A 22,098-nucleotide genomic window follows, 5' to 3' on the forward strand; every position below is an offset into this window, starting at 1 on the left:
GCATGAATATCAAATAGGTGCTATTTTCTCATTGGAGGCTCATATATGCCCGCTGCTTTCTAGTTCGTCTTAAACTGCAATACGGATTACAGTGCCGGGACTGGAAACTGGTCCAAGCTTACCTAAAACTCATCATTATGAGCATGCCAGCAACTAAATACTTGTCTTTTACTCAAAGCACAATTTTTCAGCCACTGAAACAATGCTCAATCTGAAATTATATGAACTCCTCACGAATTCACTGCATTTGTAATAAGAAAGGCAGCACATTTTATTAATATCACTTAGAAATATAAGAAAAGCCATTGCCAACACAGATATCTCATACAGGTATATCAAATTTCGTACCTTTATACCACTTTGGACTTGCTTGTGTATGTCCAGAAAAGGCTCTTTTAGGAGCTCCAAGTTATTTGTTAGTATCCGGACAAAGCCTTCCTTCTCCAAAATAAAAAGGCGCTGTGATCCATCCCCACAATGCACCACACCAACAGGTTGACGAAGACCACCGAGGATCTCCTGAGTACAGTAGCAGTTGTGTTTGTGTTTTCTGTATGAAAGGAAACAGAAGGTTAATTGGGTTACTTTATGCATCATATTTTTTTAATTTTTTTACGTAACTCAAACATTACAAGAGATTTTTTTTCTGTTGATCACAGAATAAAGTGAATAAAAGTAGTTAACAGCATATAGTCAAATTGTAAACGCGACATTATCTTTTCTTTGAAGGATTACTCTGGGAATAGACTGAATAAAATGGCACACTGGAGTTAATTTAACATAGTTAGATGTTGGGGGCTCTCAAGCTGTGAAACAAGTGCTCCATTAACCACAATTCACATTTGATGTGGGGAAACGCTAACACACATTATGCCCTAAATCACACACATCAGTGCTACAGTTAACAACCAGACATTTAACAAGCAGAGGGATTTTCCATAGTTCTAATATGGATACACTGGGACTAAATGTGGCTCCGATATCTTGTGCCTGAGCTGTATATTAACGCCAGTCCGACGTGCTAATTTTCCTCGATCAGCTGCTTTACAGGACTTTCGCGCTGGGAGGTCTGATTAAGAATCATGATGTTCATTTGTATCAACTGAGAGCCCAGGGCCCTTTCAAAACACACAGTGGATTCACAGCTCATCATTATTTACCTTGGAAGGTCAAACAAAAGTGAGGCATTTATCATTGTTAACACTCAAGTGAGGTCAGTGAGGAGACGAAGGGCACACTTCACTGAAGGGTGTCGTGGATTCAGATCGCTTTGTGAAGTGAGACTGTGAATGACACGTGTCATCTATGCTGGTATTATATTCCACTCTGCATCCTTATTTGTTGCGCAGAATGAATAATGAATCTGTGCTGCTTTTTCTAACACCGTTTTGAGTTTCCAAACATGAGTCTTCAGCTTTGAGCCCAATTATATCACAACCATCCCCAAATGACATATCTCAGTTTGCTCCATCACAAATGGTCAAAGTCCTCTGGCTGTTGACGGTAGATCAGAGCTGATGCAGTATAAGCACTTTCTTTGTGTTCCTAAAGCTGGCTCAACTTGCTCTGGACACAAAGCTTTGGCTTGGATAGGGGCAGTGGACCAGTCAGCAAGTACATGGAGGAATGTTGTGACACAGAAGGTTAGTCAGGCGGATCTTGTCTGTAGTGACCTTGTTGAGATTGTCAAGATGACCTCAGCAGGTCAGACATACTGGGCATGACTGACAAAGAAATGACAGTGTGAAAGTTTGTCTTAACATATCTGATGATGAATGCAGTAACAGGTGGAGTTTAACAAGAATTCCACAGAGGATTGTCAACTTCAAGGAAAGATAACCAAAAAAAACTAAATCTGTTCTTTACTACTCGCCTTCAAGTCTGTATGACTTTACTTATTAAGAGGAACACAAATGGTGCTTTGTTTAAGGAACAATGAAAGAATAACAATGTATTATGAATAGTAATGAAGGAATAATAAGAATAATAATGAAGACTGTGATTTGTCCATTTAACTCATCATTCTAAAATATGTATTAGTTTTTGTGAGACACTGACCAATTAAAAGGATATATATATATATATATATATATATATATACACTGTTATAAGTATATATGATGATTAATGAATATGTAATGTGTGTGTAAAAACAAATCAAGTATACCTGTTTATTGCTTCTATTTTTTCATCTAACAGGTAGTTGGAATCTCTGCCAAGTTGCTTTCGTTGAAAATCTGGAAAGCACAGGCCTCCGTCCCTCCTTCCATAATACTGGCAGAACTCATCCACGTCAGCTTGGAACAGTTCTGAAAAACACAGACAGACAGACAACTGGTCTCAGCCTGAGATAGACACCATAGAGGGTCCACGGGATGATGTAATCACCTCCAAACCAAGCGATTTCCATGCTGTTAGAGCTGTACTCGAGTCAAGTATGTCCTCAGCCATCAGATGCTTTATTGTGTGGGCGTTTTGGTGGTTATTCCAGTAACAAACATAATTCTGATCGTGTCTATGGTGCATTCATGAAGTACTGATGAGCAGATTTTGAATCAAGATGTTTGTTTTTGTCTCTCATATGTCACAAGTGCATGTCAGGTTAAGTCATTCAAGCTGATCTAGACCCACTGTATACCTATTTGTCACACTGTAGTAGAAACAACATGATGAATTCCATGCAATGAGACGCACGTTGAATGTAGATAATAATTTTAAGGTAATAAAAACGCTTCATTATTAATGACGCTTTATACACCTATGAAGACAAAGTTATGTATATTGTATTGCATTTCTGTCAAAAGATACAAAAATCTTTAAAAAACTGTGGCAGTAAGTGGTTTCTCGGAGAAGCCTTCCATCTGCCTGACTGAGTTGTCATTATTAGATTGACGGGGGAGAAAACAGCACTCGGTTTGGCAGCCTCACCATGACCTAAAAACAACCATGCTGATATGGTTAACCCTCAGCTAAACCCTCTTACGGGTAAGAGAAGAGCAAACACAGCAGTGATAAAAATACAAACACACTCCTTTCTTTCATCTTCAACAAGCCCCTATGCTGCCTGGGGAAGGAGGCTGCATGTGGGAGGGAGGTGGCTGCACCAACAACAGAGGTGATAGGATATCCCTAAACATCTAAACAAAACAGTGAAATGGTAAGATCAAACACATACACCACCTCCAATCCCACTGTGATGCCACCCACACATTGGTTATCTTGGTCCTGCTGGTGTGAGATGTAAAGGGAGTCAATGGTAGCAGTATATACTTTAAAAGGTCACAATCTATATGTCCCTCTCTTAGGTCTGTTGGGTCACAGGGGTCCTTGCTAGAAGGGATACAGCGACGGTCGGAAGTGGTGCAAAATCTCGCCATATAATTACAAGAAATTACGTTAGCTAACGCTTAAACCTACCCCAACCCTAACCTTGCAATAAGAAAAAAAAAAAATGAAGTATTGAAGTGGAGGTAACTGTATCCCTTCTAGTCAAAACCGGTCACAGGAAAAACTGTAGAATCTGTGCTGTTGTGGATGTCTCATATAAACTCTTAAGGCTGCTTTTTCGGCAACAGGCAGAGGTCAAGTACGAGTCTTGACCTTCACTTAGATTGCTATAGCATTGTTGAGGAAAGTGCTATTTTCCCTTCTAAAATGTATAAATATAAATTGTAATATTTCCCTCATCTAAAAAGTTAGCTAAGCATTTTTAAAGATAACCATCACATTTGACAGCTTAATGATAAAATACATCGAACAAACAATGATTGAGTGGACCGAAAATGTTTTTCTATCTTCCTCGAGGGATTGAAAGTAAATACCGCGAAGGTATGTTTTGCTTCAGTCTTCTTGCCCAGCTTTGCTGAATACAAATCATGTATATGAGACCGATTTCTATGTACTTAGAGAACTGTCTAATTTGACCAATTTATAACTTCCCTAAAGATGCAAAATCACTGTGTGGCCTCAAACAGTGTGTCAGCCCCTCCACAATACGTTTAAGTTTTATTGTACTGACGAGAGCGAGAGCAAGAGAGAGAAAGACTCCACATCCTCAGCGCTACAGTTATACTTCCATCTGGTTATCTTCCAAAGCAACCTGGGTGGCCACGCAAAGTACTTGACATCTTGATGCACTTCAGCAGTTTTACATATACACAACCTTTGTAGATAAATAAATGTGTCATTCGTCACCACATATGCTGATTTGAGAGGGGGAGAGGGGGGAGGGAGAGTCTTTTGGCCCCAGCTCCCGTTCTCTTGCTTTGACTGAGCCTTTACCACGTTTTTTTCTATCTCTACCAAGAGTAGCAGATTGCGCACCCTGTATCATAGCGGACGGCCAGGCGTAAATTGTATGTATACAGTGTTCGATTTGTTGGTCTATTTGAATTTCCGTGGTTGTGTATGTGTGTTTGGCTTGCGTTTACTAGAGTCCATTCCCTGTTTGCATATCAGCCCTCATCTAATCTGTTATGGCTGTGCTGATAGGAAGAAGGTTTGGTCTGGTGCCAGCTTTTGCATACCATTCCATCCGAAGGAATGCATCATGCAGTGAATGTTGCAACACTATCCAGCCTTACACCCATGTATAACTATTGGACGTTAGCTCTTGATGTCATTCATGTTCTGGAGAAAATACAACCCTCATGGTGGCTTTTCAGGTCTTTGGACTCCTCCCCACTGCCATCTGTTTTCGCCCTTACGTTACGGAGGCCTCAATGTTTGTCTTTTCGTTAAACGAAAGCTACCACCAAGAAAAACAAACTGATTATGTGAGCATTGCCTTGAACAGGCCTTGTTTTCCGCTGCATCCTGTGAAGCGCATGTGTTTTCTGCCGGTGAGGTGTGAGTGTCAGTCATGTCTAGACCGAAGCCAGACCAATCACACACATACCCAAAGACAGACCCACAAAATCACAAGGCACTTCTTGGTAGATCGTCCTGGCGTAAAATAAGATTCTTGCAAAAGAAGCAAACGGAATAAACAGGTCATAAAATAATTAACTTACATTTGTTTGGGGTATGATGTCTGTTTACATGTGAGCTTAACAATTATGATAGAGTTTGAAAAGCTAGCAGTCTTACTTCATGATGTGGGAAATATTATGAAACAACTGAATGGAACCTCAATTTGCCAGTTTGCTACGTAATGAATGAATAAAGTTAACCATGTTCGTTGATTTATTCATGATTGTCTCATGAAATTGTTTCAAGGTGGGATTTGTGCTTGAAATAATAAGCCATGTTTTTGGAGGTCTAATGAGTACAACCATCCTGTTGCTTTTGCATTCATTCATATTCAACAAGCCTGAAAAACTAACATGATTTAACCAAATGCAAATGTTTGCGCCAATCAAGACAAACATTTTTATTATTTAGGAATAATTACTTAGCATATCCAGGACCATTATTTTTTGCATGTGGGGGATCTAGGCAGAAGTAGAAAGAAAGAGCAACAAGTGGTTGCTGAATAGAGTTCTTGAACATTCAATAAAGGAACCAGTCTGTTTGTGATTTTGCCCAGATCCACAATACATATTTCATTTTGAGTCTGATTTGTAGTCTAGTCCTGTGGTATCTTGCTCAGGCCCTAAGTTATGCATGTATCGTGTTATTTACCTGGTACATGTCCCCGACAGGTGTAGTAGAACTCTTGGCAGTAGTCGTGGCATAAGCGGGGTAGGTCTTGTGCTCTGTGTGGCGCTTTTTCAAGTTTGGTTGAGTGGAAGAGCATCTGAGCATGTGGTGAACAATGGGCACACTTAATCTCCTCCAGCAGTCTAGAACACTCCGTGTTATTGGTCGAGAAGATCTGAGGAGCAACAGCAAGCGGCAAAAGTCAGAACTGTGGAAATAATTGCTAATCCAAATTTGCATGTTATGGTCCAAAGTTGTTCTTATTTAACGACTGTGTATATCCTCGAATTAAGCGATGTGGTTTGACATAAATTTGAAGAATGTCTTCTCTGTAATTGGAGGCCATTCGCTTTCTAAACATCTCTCTTAACAAACACCACACGTCCATGTGGACTTGATTTCTCTTGATTTGTTTATTTGGACTCACAAACAGCTAAGCCAAAATTGCACCTCGCATGGCAGCTGAACTCATACTGAAATGAACAGAGCGAAATGAGGATACTCAAAATGTTTCTTAAGTCACTAAACAAAAGTAAACAATAGATTAGGGCCGAGAAAATGAACAGGCTTATTTATGTAACAAATTAGCTGTAATAAAACAACAATGTAATCTGCTCCGTTCTCCAGACATGCGCCTGTGCCGCAGCAGTCTGGTAAACCTCCCTCTCTCTGTGTGAGGTCCATGTGTAAACACCAATTTACAGATAGACGGGCACATCATTCCCGTGCTGGTCTCAACAAATTAGCAGTCTGTCCAAGTCAATTAGAACAGCACAGCCGGCAGTGAGTGTCGACCGTCACCCCCACTTACTACTCCACAGAAACCCTTCGTTCAGATATTTTAGATTTCAATGTTAATGTTGTAGCAACACCTCTCTCATTGAGCATGTGAATTTTCAGCTCTCTTTAATCTCAGTCCGGCAGTGGTCGGTGTGTTACCCTGCTCTCTGAGTGGCAACTCTCCTGCTTTAAATTGTCCATTGATTTAGTGAGCCATGAACTGGCACATGGTCCATGGAGAGAAGCATTTGTGTGCTCTCAACCATGCGCTCTTCCCATATGTTGCTGGGATGGGCTCCAATGTTGCCATCATCCACACCAGCAACAAGAGAACCTTTGTTTTTTGCATTTTTCACAACAACAAAAAATGCCAAAAGTTGGTCAAAGCTGAACATCACACATCATAGCCTTCTAAGGCCATACACAATCCTGTTGAAACGTGCCAGTGCAAATAAAAGATATACAGGTCTAAGCCAAACGGTACATTAGTCAACAAAAATTTTGTAAGGTAGTGATTTGTGCCGCTTTTATGATAATGCACTGTGTATATGCACAATGTCCTGAAAATTGACTGAACAAACATATACAGGCTTATTTGAAAACAACAACTTATCATTTAGTGTATAATAACAAAGTGGACATATGAGGTTGCAGAAATGATAGAAGCCATGGCCTCAAAAAACAATTATCAATTAAGTTAAAACATTTATAATTATGAATGAATAATCCTCTAGATCATTCACAGGATCCACAGTTTAACTCCGCAATAAAACCACAAGTGTAGGCTACTAACTTCCCCGCAAAAGGTTCTATTAAACAGCTTAAGTGAAACAATTTTGACCCTCTGGGAATTGGTGTAAGTTTGCGAGGGGGTGGGGAGCACGACAAATACTCCCTCAAAGGCATTAACACTTGGACAGAGCCAACGACTGGGGGAGAATGATGTTCTCCAGCTTCACCCATTAGTGAAACTAACAAACACAATGGTGTTGTTGTTATTCTTTTGCCATAAGCAAAAAGACTCCGTGTGTGGGCAGTGTAGTGGGGAGGAGGAGATGTCGACTCTTTTTTTGTTCCATTCAGCCTCGCTCTTATTTCCATGACTTGAGCAAATTAAATGATGCAATATGGCTTTTTGTCACAAACCGAAGTGCTATGCCACCCAGCCGCATATGGAGATGTGCGGAGGTTGTTTACATGTGAAAATATTTATCGGCATAGAGTGTGTTCATTCATAAAACTACCGAGCCATTGAGCGCCTGTATAACATATAATTTTGCGTGCGTGATATGTTACCCATCTGGTTTATGTAAATCCTCTCCATCACCACGCATACAGCACGCTGTCATTGAAAAATCAACTTACATAAAAAAAGTTGTTAAAACACGCTTCTGGATGTACAAATCATTCGGAGACAATCCCTCAACAGAGAAATACACGCACCTCGTGCTGTATTTAGCAACACAGGTAGCGAGTGTTGAGAAGAGTAGGTCACGATAGAAACACTGTAACTCGCTCGCTCCTGTGTGCATTTCCCTTGCCAATAAGTATCCACATAATTATCATCTGACGTTCGTATCATTTCCTTTCTACTATAAAGCTGTAAATCCTTTGCTATATGAGAGCGAAAAACTCATTGCAAGTACAAAGTATTCATTAGAGAAAGTGCATAGATTTTTGCAAATACGAAACTGCAGGAACATACCCGAGCATCTCTCCGGTGGAGTATCTGATACGGAGCCCTCCTGGACGGACAGCAAGACACACGAGGATAGAGCCTGTGACAAACTTCCCCTCCACCGCTTCCCTCCAGTGACAGTTTTCGCTCCTTCTTCTTCAGGCGTTTCGGCAGACTTCCATCGTAACATCTCCTCCTCCTTGGACTTAATTCTCCATTCTCGCCGATTTTCGCATCACCGCATTCCCAAAAATTGGCCGCGATGGCCAACAAGAGAACAAATTTCAAATGCCTCATTTTACAGGGATTAAGCGAAAGGCAGCCGCGCTCCTACGGGGCTGCTGCAATACAGTCCCCACACGTCAAAAAAGTAAATTTAGATTAATTAAGCAATTCTTTACTGATAAAGTAGTCAGGATTAAATAATAGTGAAGATATATAACAAAAATCACAATAATAAATTAAGACAAGTGCTGGTTATTATGTTATTACAGTGGAACAAGCATCTTGTATATTAATGCGAAATTAGAAAAGTAAAAATGATCAGGTTATACACAGAAAGCGTAGTAAGTTTCCTTGTTCAAAATGTTAAATCCCGTCGGTGCAACAGAAGTTGATGCGTGTGATCTAAAGTTGCACTAAGTTGTCTGTTGCATGCTCTTCAGTGCACTCACATGTTTCTCTTAGCTCTTTCCACCTTCTTTTTAACCAGCGCGCGAGAAGGGGAACGCGCACGATGACGTCCTTGCAGATGGGAACGCGCGTCGTGGTGTTAGGTAATTAACTACCTTCGGATACAAGTGATACAAGTGTTAAGGATCAATAGTACAAATATTAAAATATTCAGCAAGTAAAAATGTAGTGCTGTGAGTATAAACAGCTGTGCTCTCCATGGATATGGATTTAGAGGCAGCAACTGTCAATGAATGACCTGAATGCAACACATGTGATAATAGTAATATAATAAAGTAAGTATTTCAGTTTTTTTTATTTGTTTGTATTAGTTGGAAAAAACTGCTACAAAGGGACAGTCTGTTGATTAGAATGTCCAACAGTGTTATGTTAACAGAGTTGTGAGAATGTCTGGCATGCTTACTCTTCAGAGGATTTCTGATAAGACTGAGCCAAATGCAGGACAAGTCCTCTTTTCTTCTCATCTAGAGAGATCTACAGATTGAAAGTCCACAGGGGAATATCGTCTCTGAACAGACCTCAGTTGCATTAGTTGCATTACCGCACCTGTTCGTCCTTGGGGGTCTAGCCCTGACCAGAACACAGCCTGATTATCAGCACAGATCAGCAGTTGTAGGAATCCACTGTGATTGAACTGTTGGGTAATTATGGGAATGGCCCTAAGCACTGAACAGCCTGCCACCATATCCAGTCAGAGGCGGCTCCAAAATATTTGATCTATGTTCTCGCATGATAAAAAGGCCAACCACTCAGATTGAGCAGGGTGCAGACTGCAGAGGTATAAAAACTTGAAACTCTGGATTAGGATGGGTTGGACTGGTTTCTGATCAGTCCAGTGATGCTGCATTGGCAAGTGACATGAAAACATACAAAGCTTTGGTTTGGGAGTACATCTGCTTGGAGAGATATGACCCAGTCTATTGCACAGAAGCTACAGTATTCCTCTACTGGCATCCACATCAGAGCATTGATATTTTTGCTACTAACCAATTTCATGTCAGAGAGTATTTACACACAGTAGAGCTTTTAGTCACACGATAACAACCTGTTCAGCTCTTTTTGATTTTTGAATTTGTAAGGTGTGCATTCAGCGTTCATTTTTAACACTGCTGCCTTAACAAACACACTCTGACTATTGCAACATATTTACCAATATTTAAGTTTTCTGAGTAAGACATTCCGAGTAATATGTAACCATTTCCAGATTCCATTTCAACAAACAACAGATGGCAAAACGACCCTGACATTCTTGAAATGGGAAAAATCTTAAAATTAAGATTTCAAGGAAAACCCAGATTTCACATATGCTATGATTTAGGACTGAGGACATAACAATATGCATTATTCCTTTGGTTTTATATATTATGTTATGCTTTAACCAGTGCCTAATATAAAGTAATCAACTGAGGTTGAAAATTGTAAAATATTATTTTGGAAAGTCCCCGGTTAGATGTGTTGTCTCATTCAGCAATAATAAAGATCAACTCTGGTTCAATAACCCTCGAAGAAAAATACTCTCTACCAGAGAGTGGATAGTCCCTGACCACACACAATCCAGTAACAGCCTTGAAATCACAGACCAGAAGTGGCAAACCACACTCAAGCAAATGTCTTAAGAGGCATAAGAAAAGGTGACAACAAGCTTGTCTGCACCTATTTGTTAATGTTCTTAAACGATTAGTTCACTCTAAAAAAATACAAATTCTGTCATCTTTTACTCACCTTTATGTTGTTGTATACCTGTTTGATTTTTCCCTCCTTTAGAATTTAATAAATATTCATTGGGGCAAATTCAAAACAATGCCAGTTAATTTTGACTCACTTTAAAGTCTAAGAAAACAAGCAAGAGTGTCAGTAAAAGTATGTGTAGCTCGCCAATCGTTTTTCTCACATTAACATTAAAAATAGTCAAATACAGAATTTACTGTTATTTTTTACATATTTTTCAAATATACGTTCAAAATCCGTCAAATCACAGAAACTATTCTCAATTTACAAGAAAACCATAAACAAATGTATTTTTACAGTCTTGTTTCTGGTGCCCCAGCTGGTGGAATATTTTTTTTTACTAGATTTTTTTACAATCACAAACAAATATTTATGTTACTTTACAGAAAATCATGCTGGCTGCCATGACACTATTGTTGTACTGAAAAAAGATCAGCAAGCCAAACATCCTTCTGTAAAAGTCTTAAAACTTATCCTAGGGTCGTACTGATTTTTGATTTAATGATCTTACATAAGATGTAATGAAATAAATAAAGAGAAGTTGTATGTGTGTGTAATATGTTATGTCAAACAAAGTGGGAAGAACTTAGTAAAATTAGGGTAAAACCTTTTGTGAAGCTCAATGTGAAACATGCCAGCCATGTAAGTGTGTTTCTTAAATAAACTGTACATCCAAAATACTTGGATGTACAGTTTGTAACAATCCAAATGTTCTCAAAAGTTCACTACATGTTTGGATTTTATCATATACAGACATTTGAACTGATTAAATAACTTTTCTGCCTTTTGAAAATGTGTATGTGTCAGAAATGTGTTCTGTCAGTACACCTTATATCAGTGGATTAGTGGAAAAGTTCCTTTTCTCACTGTTTGTTACTTAACAAGCATCAAAGTTGAATTTTAATAACTTATTTAATCATGATTACAATCTTTGACATGGCCTTACTAAATCTTAAAAATATCAAGATTATATTTTCATAGAATGTTCTTTACATTTTGTAGAATGATCGTATGTAGAAAACAACAAATCACAGAAAATGCCACTGCCAATTTTACTACTATAATTTTGATCCTAATATATAGCTTAAAATATGCCTACTGCAGCAATAAAATGTAATTTTTTTATAGAAAGGAGAAAAACAAGGCACCTTGTGTCAACACTGAGTCTAAGACTTCACATACAGTGGTGCAAATTCCATTTGAAAGTAAGAATTATTGATCCTCACACCAAAGGGCAACCAAGCATTTTATGCATGTTTGGAATGCTCTAGAAGAACTACGTCACTACCACTTTGTTTTGAATGTTACCTTGACAAAATAGCAGCTTACAAACCTTCATATTAAACTTCATATTAAGAAATGTACAAAAAATTCCCATCGGGTTTAATGAGAAAATTGCAAATAAAAACCCAGGATCATGCAAACATAAAAACGACTATAGTGACCTTACATAGTAAAACAAAATTGTACTTTTAGGAAGCAAGATACCATAGAATAACACATTTTTCTTGTCAATTGAATTTTTTTCTGTAATTCGATGTTCTTACTGTATTTCAAAAATCTATTAAAAAATCTAAAAAGAAAGTTTTTACAGTGTAGCAAATTTACATTTGTAAGGACTTTTTATTTCAATTTGAAACAAGCCCTCTGTTGTAAGAGAGCTATAATGCCATAGAAAATTCTCCTACTACCATGCACGACTCAAGAAGTGCGCTGTCCTAAAAATCAAAGGGAGGTGACATCATCTGGGCGCCTCTTCACTGGTATTCCTAAATCACATGACTAACCTGCAATCTCGCCATATGTAAACAAAACAATTAGTAAATTAACTCTCTGTTATTTTACACTGCCGTCTAACTCTCAAAACTTGTCGCATCTCCGCTTAAGAGAGACAAAACATGTGACCTGCTTTTCAACACTAATGGTAATTGTCTAGCATTTTACAGTATGCACAGCCTTTCATATTCAGAGGGAATGGAATGTGTTCTCGATGTTCTCTGTAGTTGTGACATGGCTAATAAGGTCTGGCCATCTGTTTATGAACATTCTGTAGAGAAAGAGAGAGAGCGAGAGGCAGGGATTCGGTAGCTCTTTCCAGCAATGGGTGCAGGCCCTGGTTTCCACTTCAATGACTCTAAACACATAAGGATGTTTTAAGTGCGGTGACTTAGACAGTGAGCCAACAGCTCTCAGTGAGTGTGTGTGAGTCACTGGTTGTGCTGAACCGCTGGGCTGCCTGCCCAGGATCAACAACCTCTAAATCACTGGCCTTTGCCATTGGACCACACGAAGTTTCCTTCAGTCCTGTCACTTTGCTCTGCTTCAGTTTGATTACCTGCTTTGGTCCATATCTCTCTTTTTATTTCCCAAACTCAGGTCATACTCTCCCTCGATTATCTCAAGCTTTCATCTGTGTATCTATTTTCTAATTTCCTCCTTTCCAGTTATTGCTCCTTCTTTATATTACTTTCTGACAGATCTTGAGTTATTGAAATCCTTAAGAGCTTCTGAGATTGGACCAGACATCTTACAGTAAAGCAGTGTTTCTCAAACCTTTTTTGCCATTCCCCACTTCGGAGGTAGGGAGGGTTCCTAGCCCCACCAGTCCCTAATCGCCCCAACAAAATGGTAATAAACCAGACCAGACTGCCAGACGAGCCTAACTTTAAAACGCCATAGGGCGATTTCATGGTCCATCGCAATGTTTCAATGTAGCCATCGTTCGATGCTTGTAAACATCGCCCAACCCTAATCCATTGCTAACTTTTATACCTGCTCTCCACATTTTCCAAAGTTTGTGTGCCGATTCAATAAAAATTCCAAAGTGAAATCATTCTCTAAGGCTACTATGGTTCCATGTGACATTTTCTTTGCAGCCTGATGTTGTTTCATGTAAGGCTTACATTTAAATGTGTCGTTGTTTTGTTTTCAGTGTATGGTCAATAAATAAAGGAATTAACAAAAATGACCCACAAGGGGCAAAGAGTGATGATGCTTGTTAGGAGCAAGGTGGTAGAAGTCGCTTTAGGGATGGAAATGAATTGGTGTGGCGTTGGATTGCAGCTTGTCACAGGAACTACAAAGAACACAGATTAGTGATCGGTATGCTAAAAACAGGCGTCTCAGGAGACTCCGCCAAACCATGACCTAAAACTGCTGCCTGACCTGTGTGCCATGCTGGGTTTTCATCATAGAGGCATTCATTTACCACACACACTTATACCGCAATCCCCCCACGCAACAACACCCTATCACACGCACACTCACACATGCCTTTCATCATCCATGACCATCTCTTTCTGATTCCTTTGCAGACCAGAAGGAACCTGCACCGCGCACAATGAGTTCCTGTGGATTGGATAATGTCAAATAAACCACATCATTTATGTCCATTTTATGCTTGGACTCCCAAATTTCATTCTGATCACAGAACGCTTCCCATACTGAAAGGTTAGAACAGGGTTAGCACACAGATGGATTTTCTTTTCTCTCGTTCTTTTTTCCTGTCCGTAGGCTAATTATTTGTAAACGGTTCCAGTAGGGGCCAAAGGCACTACCCAAAGTAGACCCATAGATTTACCTCCCATATGTCATGGGGCTTTGTTGTGATTTTGCATCTTGTACTTTACTGCAAATGAGTTGAAAGGGAGGAACGGGCTTTGAGCATGATGTGCAGTGCATAGCAGCATTGATGGTGGTCCTTCAACATGATCCCACCAGTGCCCCACGCTCGACCCATCTGTTCCGACTCAGCCTCCTTGAATCCCTATCAGAAAGACTTTGACTGTTTTGTGCAACCAGGATACACTGACATTTTCCTGAGATATCAATGTGACTTACATCATACAATACAAACAAAAAGTTAAAATCAAACAAATGATCTGCCCATCAGCAGCTCTGACTTCAAAGTGAGCCAGGAATACATAAAAAACGTCACGTATGTGAATATAGGAATATAGCATGATTTCAAAGCGGACAAGTTTGTGATCAAACTGACTTAAGTACCATATAATGCTGATCCAAAATGCGTGTAGGAATCCGAAATGTGACATGGAAACAATGTTGGCTCAGTCTGCCATTTTTTTCCAGTAAGAGCGGGTGCCCAGATCTGATAGTGCCGATTGGCTCAGATACACAGTGGGTAGGCATAGATTGGTCCAGTGTGCTCCATGTTGAGCTCTCACTTTCATCTCAGTTCAAAAGGTCATGTGTCTGTAACTGCACCACGTTTTATTGTCCCAGAGAAGGGTATGAGGTCTCATAATATTTCCCAGCTCTGACCTCTGGCCATTCTTTTATATCAAAATCCAAAGTAAAAACTTCCCTTTGACATGCATGTTAGTACCAGGAATGAATAATTCCGCTAGTAAACTCAGCTTTCAATGTCCATATGTTTTTGTTATTAGTTTTTTCTTTAAGGGAGAAGGTAAGTCCAACAGAAACCACAGAACAACAGCTTGAGACTATTTTTTCATCTTGCCACCCTGAATGAAACACAAACTGTGGTCAGCGTTGTATTTGCTGAAACAGTCCACGGCGGGTATTTGGTTGCTGTTTCTAATGCCACACAGACAGCGCAAGTCAAGCGTTCACAGTTTCTTTTGTGCCCCCCATGTCGCTTCGCTTCATTTGGTCCAAAATGTTTTCTTGCATATTTTGAGAAGTTGCTGACACTCGAATCATTTGTTATTTTACCAGTAATCGCTGGTTATTCATGCATATGGGTGTTAGCATATGGGTCGGCCTGAAGGTTCTCATTACCTCAAGGGTGACGCGGGTGTCAGGGTGTTTCTTCAGGTCCGCCTAGTGAGTGGTGGCTTGGGCCAATGTGATTGAGCTAGTGAGGCCGGGGCCTCGGACTTTTCCCAGCAGGGCCTTCACCCTTGCAGGGAGTGGGGTCATCACCCTGTCTAACAGCACACGTCTTCTCTCATTCCTTAACTGCGTCATGGAGCCAGTGAGAGCCATGGGACAGTCTGTTCTGCTGAACCTCAGCAGGGCTATGATGACGTCCTTCAACGTACTAAAACATCCCTGAAGTCAAAGGCGTCATGTAGTTATTTTGTTGAGGGGGGCACATTTTAATAACTTAGCAGTTCTTTACATAAAATAAGTAAGTTAGCTAGTTTGGTGGAATGTGTAAGGATTTCTGCCCCAGCCTTTTCCATACGCGCTAAGAAATACTGAGTTGTTTCGACCTGTGGTTGGGTAAAATAAGGACAACCACCCAGAATTTCGGTTTGAAACAACCCAGCATAGTTTTTTAAACCAAATGTTTGGGTTCGTCTATATTTTACGGAACCAGCATTTTTCAGACTGTAATCACTTAATTATAAAACTTTATTAAAAATGCATGTGGATTAAAATCAAAAAAGTTTTGGGTTGTTTTTGACCCAGGTTGGATAAATATTGGACAGAACACACTGCTGTGTAATTTTTTAACCCAATGCTGGATTGTTCTTTATCGATTCTTTGGGATGACCAAGGTGCTATAAAGCACCGTTTCCATATAAGGAAACTGTTGAACCCCTGATTGGTTCTACAGTATATAGCACCTCAGTCATGCCAAAGAACCGCTGAAGAACCACTGAAGCACCAAGATATGGTGCTATATAGCACTAAATGTAGTTCCCCTATGATTTCGTCAAGAACTACTTTTAGGGCTATCTAGCACCATTTTATTAGAGTGTTGGTTCTACAGCTTTTGAGCCAAAAGTCTCATTGTGTTTACATATCCTACGCAACAAAAACGTAAAAATGCAAAAGCCCAATTAACACCAGCTAATTGCAAAGTCACAATGATAGGGGTTGGGCTAGTTGTGGTCCGCACTTGCAGCATGCCAGATGCTGATAGCACCGTGAGCCCACCAAAGAGAAAAGCTCCCTTTATAAGATGTAAAAAAACTATTGGCTGTTAATTTCCTGCATTGACGGTAAGATCTGTGCTTTGTGACACAAGCAGTGTTCTGTTGCAGCGTCTTGTTCTTTTCTCTGTCTTCTAAAAGAAGAGACCTACCCTATATCTTGAAGAGACAGAAACTAGTATACCCTGTTAAACCACATGAATAACGTATGTGCATATTTTGGCAAGTGAGTTTTATATGTTTTGACATAACGTATTACATGTTCTTGTCACCTGAATGAATGTCAGCCGGCGTTACTCTGTGCGTTTGGAACATTTCACAGACTGTGCTGTTTTCTCTTAGGATTTCAACCCAAACACATTAGGAGAACAGTATGTAAAATGAGATTTGTTGAGACCCACTGTGTGCCACTGAGTTGAGACCCACTGTGTGCCACACATGGGAATTTTCCATTGTAATGCACAGCCTTTACTGAATAGGAAATCATATTAAACTAATGAGGCAAAAAACAGCTAATCTTCATCTTGTAAATTGCAATGAATCTTGGTGTGTGCATGTGCATCCTACCAAACTTCCTTGCAGTCTTGCAGTGTTTCTAATCAATCTCCAAATCATTGTCGCATTTGCATGAAGCCCTTTGATTCCAACCAAACTGAGGCCGTCTCTGCTGTTCTGTGTGCCAAGCAACAAGGCCACAAGGTGTGTTTTTTATTAAAAGTTTAATGAGCTGAGACATTACAATCGGATGCATTTGGCCCACCAAGTTTGCTGACTTTTCTAAGCGAATCTGCATTGCTAAGTTTGCACGCCTGTTTTGATGCAGCAACAAAGCGGCTGATTGATGATCAATCACTGCTGTGTGCAGCAGAACTCTCAAAGACCTTTCAACACTTGTCTTTCCTTTGGGAGGGCCTTTTTTCTATCACTCTGAACCTGCGGTTTCCACGCCGTTTTAAGGAATAGTCGCCTGCCAAATATGAGCACTTTGCAGAGTCCAAATATTTGTATGGTCAATTGGACAGTGTACTGTTGCGGTTGCAGCCCACGAGTCGTGTCCAAACACTTGAGCTTTCAAAGTATTAACTCTTTAAATTACATGCGGGAGTTATAGACAGATTATGGCTATAGATTTATAGAAGATGTAAATATAGGTCATTTAACAAGAATTATGACAATTAGAGTAAGGCCATTAAATTAGATTAAGTGTTCTGTTGTTGTAGCTCGCAATCTTTGTTGACATAAGATTCCAGGAGTGTCATCAATAAATTTGGCTTACTCTTTGATGTTAGATTGTACAAACAAGTCAAACTCTGGTGTTGTAGGCGTAGGCCAAGTCAGCTCACAACAGTTACCTCATTAAACTTATTTTTCTAAATTCCCAACCCTCTCTTTCTCTCCATTTTTTTTATGAATGGAATGCATTGAAAGCTCAAGTAAGATATGATGTCAATTGTCAAATGCTATGCTGAAAGGCAGGTGAGGCCTTCCCCGCACATCCCATATAAGGATTAGTTGCTTATTGGCAGAGCCCCTCAAAGACCCCACATTGCACAGGAATGTGTGTATGTCCTGGTTCCTTGGGATGCGTGTTAAACCCGGAGCGTTGTTATAAATTCAAATCGAATTTCTATGACCTTAAATGTATCGTTTTAAGTAAATCTAATGGTCCCGTAGCGATAAGAGAAGACGCGCCTCTCTGTTTAGAATATTATTTTCAACATTTGCCTCAAAGAGGCAGAACAGTATACAGATCATGTCTCGACAATTGTTTAACGAATAGTTTGGACTACCAATCTGTCACATCATTTTAGGACTGACTAAATATTTATCAGTTCAGTGAAAAATAAGAGCTGAAAAAGCGTCTGTTGTTCCATTGAATATGTGCGCTTGGACCTGGAGTCAAGGAGCGGACCACTGTTGAAGTTGACCCTGTTAACTATTTAGAGGCCCCTAGACTGATAGAAGTGTTATTGACCCAAGGGCCATGCGTGGCATGTTTGGGATCTGCTAAGTATATCTCAAGCGTTAATCTGTACAACAGAGCCAGTAATAATGAAGCAAGGCCAAACAATACAATCTATCTGTCAAGGCAAAGATTGGCGAGTCGAGGAAAACGAAGGGGGTGGCCAGCGGGCCGGTTATAAACTAGCCAACCTGGGCATGCCAATGGTCAGTAGCAGTGTTTGATTGTCTTATACGGTTGGGGCTGATTTTACTTTAACGCTGATGTGAGCTGAACAGTATGTGAATATGCTGTTTGTTCTTCTTGGCCCCCTGATTCAACTGCTGTGTTTATTTTACCACATGATGTACGCTTGAATTAGTTTTATCTTCCAATCCATGTTTGTCCCACAACAAAAGACATATAAGTCAGTTTCTGCAGGAAACCAGAATGTGTCTTTTGGAAGGTAAGGGAGAAGGTCGACTCGACCTGAAGTCATGGCAATATAGTGACAAGTACAAATAATCCTCTGGATGGATCGTGTAGAAAGAGAGTGCAAGAGCATTGGTTCCATGTCAGTGCTGAGGTAATTGGGGTCAGTAGCAGCCAGTTCACTGTGGCTCTGCAAGTTCAGCGTGTCTTCAGACCACCGTGGAAGGGTTCTTCCTCTCGGCCATCGTGGCTCATCATTCTATCTGTTCTGCTCTTACCCAAGTATACAGAAATCCTTATCACTCCAATTACAGCTCATAGAATCACATGGAAGCGGATCTTGGACTACGGTTTCCATCGGGTGACCTCTTAAAATCCAGAAACAAACAGCACTCTAATCACTATTGACTAAAAGCTTAACTCTCCTTTTATGGAGCATGTCCGTCTTATAGTTAATCCCTTCTCTGACCCTTTGTCTGCAAATAAAAACACAGAAGATTCAATTGTAGCTGGTTTGTTTGTGAGGCCTGCAAGTAAGTGGGATTTTGTCTTGCAAACCAGGTTGGTTTAAAGTCGGCTTAAAACTGACCTATTTTGCATATCGCAACGTATCGTCACCTTGGAATTATAAGGTTCTAGCAGCATTCTGAACAGTTTTGAGATATTGAGCTTCAAAGTTAATGCTTTCCATTTGACAAAGATAAACCTTTTGTTGAAAAGAGTCAAAAAATTTGTTCACAACAGACAACTCAGTTTTCACAAAATATCTGATAGAACCTTATAAGACCAAGGCCATGATACATCCAAGTGAAATAGCTTCTGAAATTTAAAGAGTACATAACATGAGATCATGTAAATGACATTTCATGCAGTGTGTAATGTTGCCGTGTTTGAAAGTAAGCAGTCTGCCAAGTTGTATATCCAAAGGTGAATGAATAACAAAGTTATTGGCTTGGAATAAAGCGAGTTGACTCTGAATCACGCAAATGAGTCGTCCCTAGTCCGATTCGCGAACGCAGTGGATTTAAGTCACTACATTTAGTCCCCGCCTACGTTTTGCTAGGACTGCCCACGAAAACTTCAGTCTTCTCCCCCAAACACTGAAGCTCGTGAGCCTCATTCTCGGTAGACCAATCACAGCAGATTAGACCATCTGACAAATCACATCAGACTAGGCTAGTAGAAAGGAGGGGGTGAGACAGATGAACCGCGGAACGAACCATTTGAGAGTCAGTGAAGAAGTAAGGTAAGAATAACTGCATTTTATTTCGAAATAATAGTGTTTTTACACCTTCTCTGTACATAAACTTGTTGTTGTACACTCCATAAACCAGAGTAAGACCTTAAAAATCCCTAAGCAAAAAAAATCAATAAAAAAGTCAAGCACTCTTCTACAAAAAAATGATTGTTGTCAATTGCTTATTGCTGATCATAGCGACCTCTTCACGGGCAGAATAGTCTCTGATTGCTTTTCTCTCACGCCACTGCTCGTGACAGGAAGTGGAGAGATTTTGTTTTGAGGAGGGAGGAGCTTAACATTTTTTAAATACTTAAATTTACTCCAAATCTAGACTATTTCAGCTCTATTATTTTTAACATGTAGAAAGCATCCCATTCATGCCGTTACAATCAAAACCTTAATGATCAAACAGACAGATTCTCTGTGATTTTCAACTCTTGTCTGAAATATTCTACTTGAGTTCAAGGTCTTATTGCCCACCCAGAGAGGTTATAGGCCTTTCCTACTGGCCTGTCTCTCCCCTAAGTGGGTGGTCCGAGGGGTACGGCTCAGGCACAGGTGGGGCATTGTAGGAGCGCTCACAAACATCCTCCCCAATAACAAGCTCTCTCGAACAAACACACACATATGCACCACAAAGATGAAGCACATTTTGTAGGAACTTTTCATCAGGCACTGAGGGTGCGAACTATAATGAGAAACAAACAACTGAACAACTAAACACAGATACATAAACACTTATGAATAAATAAACACATGTTCTGCAGTTCTAATCCTGATTTTTAACTACAAAATTATAGCCATCTTGAATATTAATGTAGGTGAGCGTCATAATTAGTTTTAATATCCACCGTTACTAAGAAATAAAAGAAAAAATCCCATGATTTGTAAATAATTACAGTTCTGCTAAACGTGTTGTCCAAAGTTTACATGGCAGGTTCACTGCACCCTATCTGTTGTTTGGAAGTGAGAGAACCTCCAGCAAGATGTTGACATATTGCCGCTCTTGTGCAGTGCACAAGGCATGACTTTGTCTTGACCATAATAAACAGTAGTATAAAGAGTGATCTGTGCAATAAAAAAGGCCTCGCTACACACACACACACACTAAACTCCACCCATTATTCCCACCGATAGACCACGTAGCAGATAGCACGAAGATTCAATGCCAATACAGAACATCAGGACAACAGAGGCATAGATTAGAGAAGGCACCTGCTGGGTCTTGATTTAGAATGAATCTATAAAGTTATTGCGAGAAAAAGTTGAGAAAAATGAAGGTTTAGCTTAATTTCAGTTTGCCGCAAAACTGTATTGCTAGCTTTCAAGAAATCTTTAACATCAAGTTGTTTTATTTGTTCTCATTTTGTTATTGATTTGGGATACTAAAACTGCTTTCCAGACGTCAATCCCTGCCAGCTAAGCCTCCAGGACTTTTTTAATGGGAGCTCTTTCACAGGGGCCACCTGTGACGTTTCACCTTTGGAAACACTAGCGACACTGATACCATCTCTAAATAATAACCTCTCTCCTGCCACAATCAAAGCTCAGGGCCTACTTGTGTAATGAGATGGGTGGGGTTGAGCCACCTAACACCAGCCGTGTTGCTGTGAGGTCAAATGTCATCGTAAAATGTTTGAACCCCTGGGTCAAGAACTGCTCTGCCCCTCTCTAAGCATCAGGCTAGAGTTACCTTTTTCCTTCTCTCCTATCTCACCCTTGCTCTATCCATTTTTCATGGAGACATGTATGACGGCCACGATTTCATTGGCTGGGAGGGCACACAAAGTAAACAAGATGCGAATGGAGTAACAGTCACAGAAGTAGAGTGTAATTGTTCAGAAACATGGTAATACTGATCTATTAAGAACCAATTGATTGGTTTAAATATTGGATGCTCTGTGTTCCTAATCTTGGACGCAGTATGAAATACTATATCTAATATCGTGTTAATTGAATTTATAATTACAGTTAAAATGATTTACTTGCACACAAGTCAGTCATGTTGAATAGAAAATATTCAAGAACTGTGGGGAAAATGGGACGAATCCAGCCGTGGGGTTGTAAATTAGCCTATGCTGGGTTGTTTTAGTCAATTGTT

The 22,098-nt window shown here is 39.9% G+C and overlaps 1 protein-coding gene across 1 annotated transcript in view; it reads right to left on the bottom strand.

The window, feature by feature from the left end:
* The window catches only part of hhip (hedgehog interacting protein), a 33,809-nt gene extending 24,901 nt beyond the window's left edge, over positions 1–8,908 (bottom strand). Inside the window, exons 1-4 of the mRNA XM_056735695.1 lie at positions 8,126–8,908; positions 5,623–5,815; positions 2,168–2,309; positions 349–550 (exon numbers count right to left, since the gene is read on the bottom strand). Of these exons, the coding sequence (XP_056591673.1) occupies positions 349–550; positions 2,168–2,309; positions 5,623–5,815; positions 8,126–8,395 (807 nt within the window). The 5' untranslated portion in view covers positions 8,396–8,908. The remainder of the gene's footprint in view (positions 1–348; positions 551–2,167; positions 2,310–5,622; positions 5,816–8,125) is intronic.
* Positions 8,909–22,098: the final 13,190 nt, after the last annotated feature.

Source organism: Triplophysa dalaica, chromosome 2, assembly GCF_015846415.1.
Source record: "Triplophysa dalaica isolate WHDGS20190420 chromosome 2, ASM1584641v1, whole genome shotgun sequence".
NCBI lineage: Eukaryota > Metazoa > Chordata > Actinopteri > Cypriniformes > Nemacheilidae > Triplophysa > Triplophysa dalaica.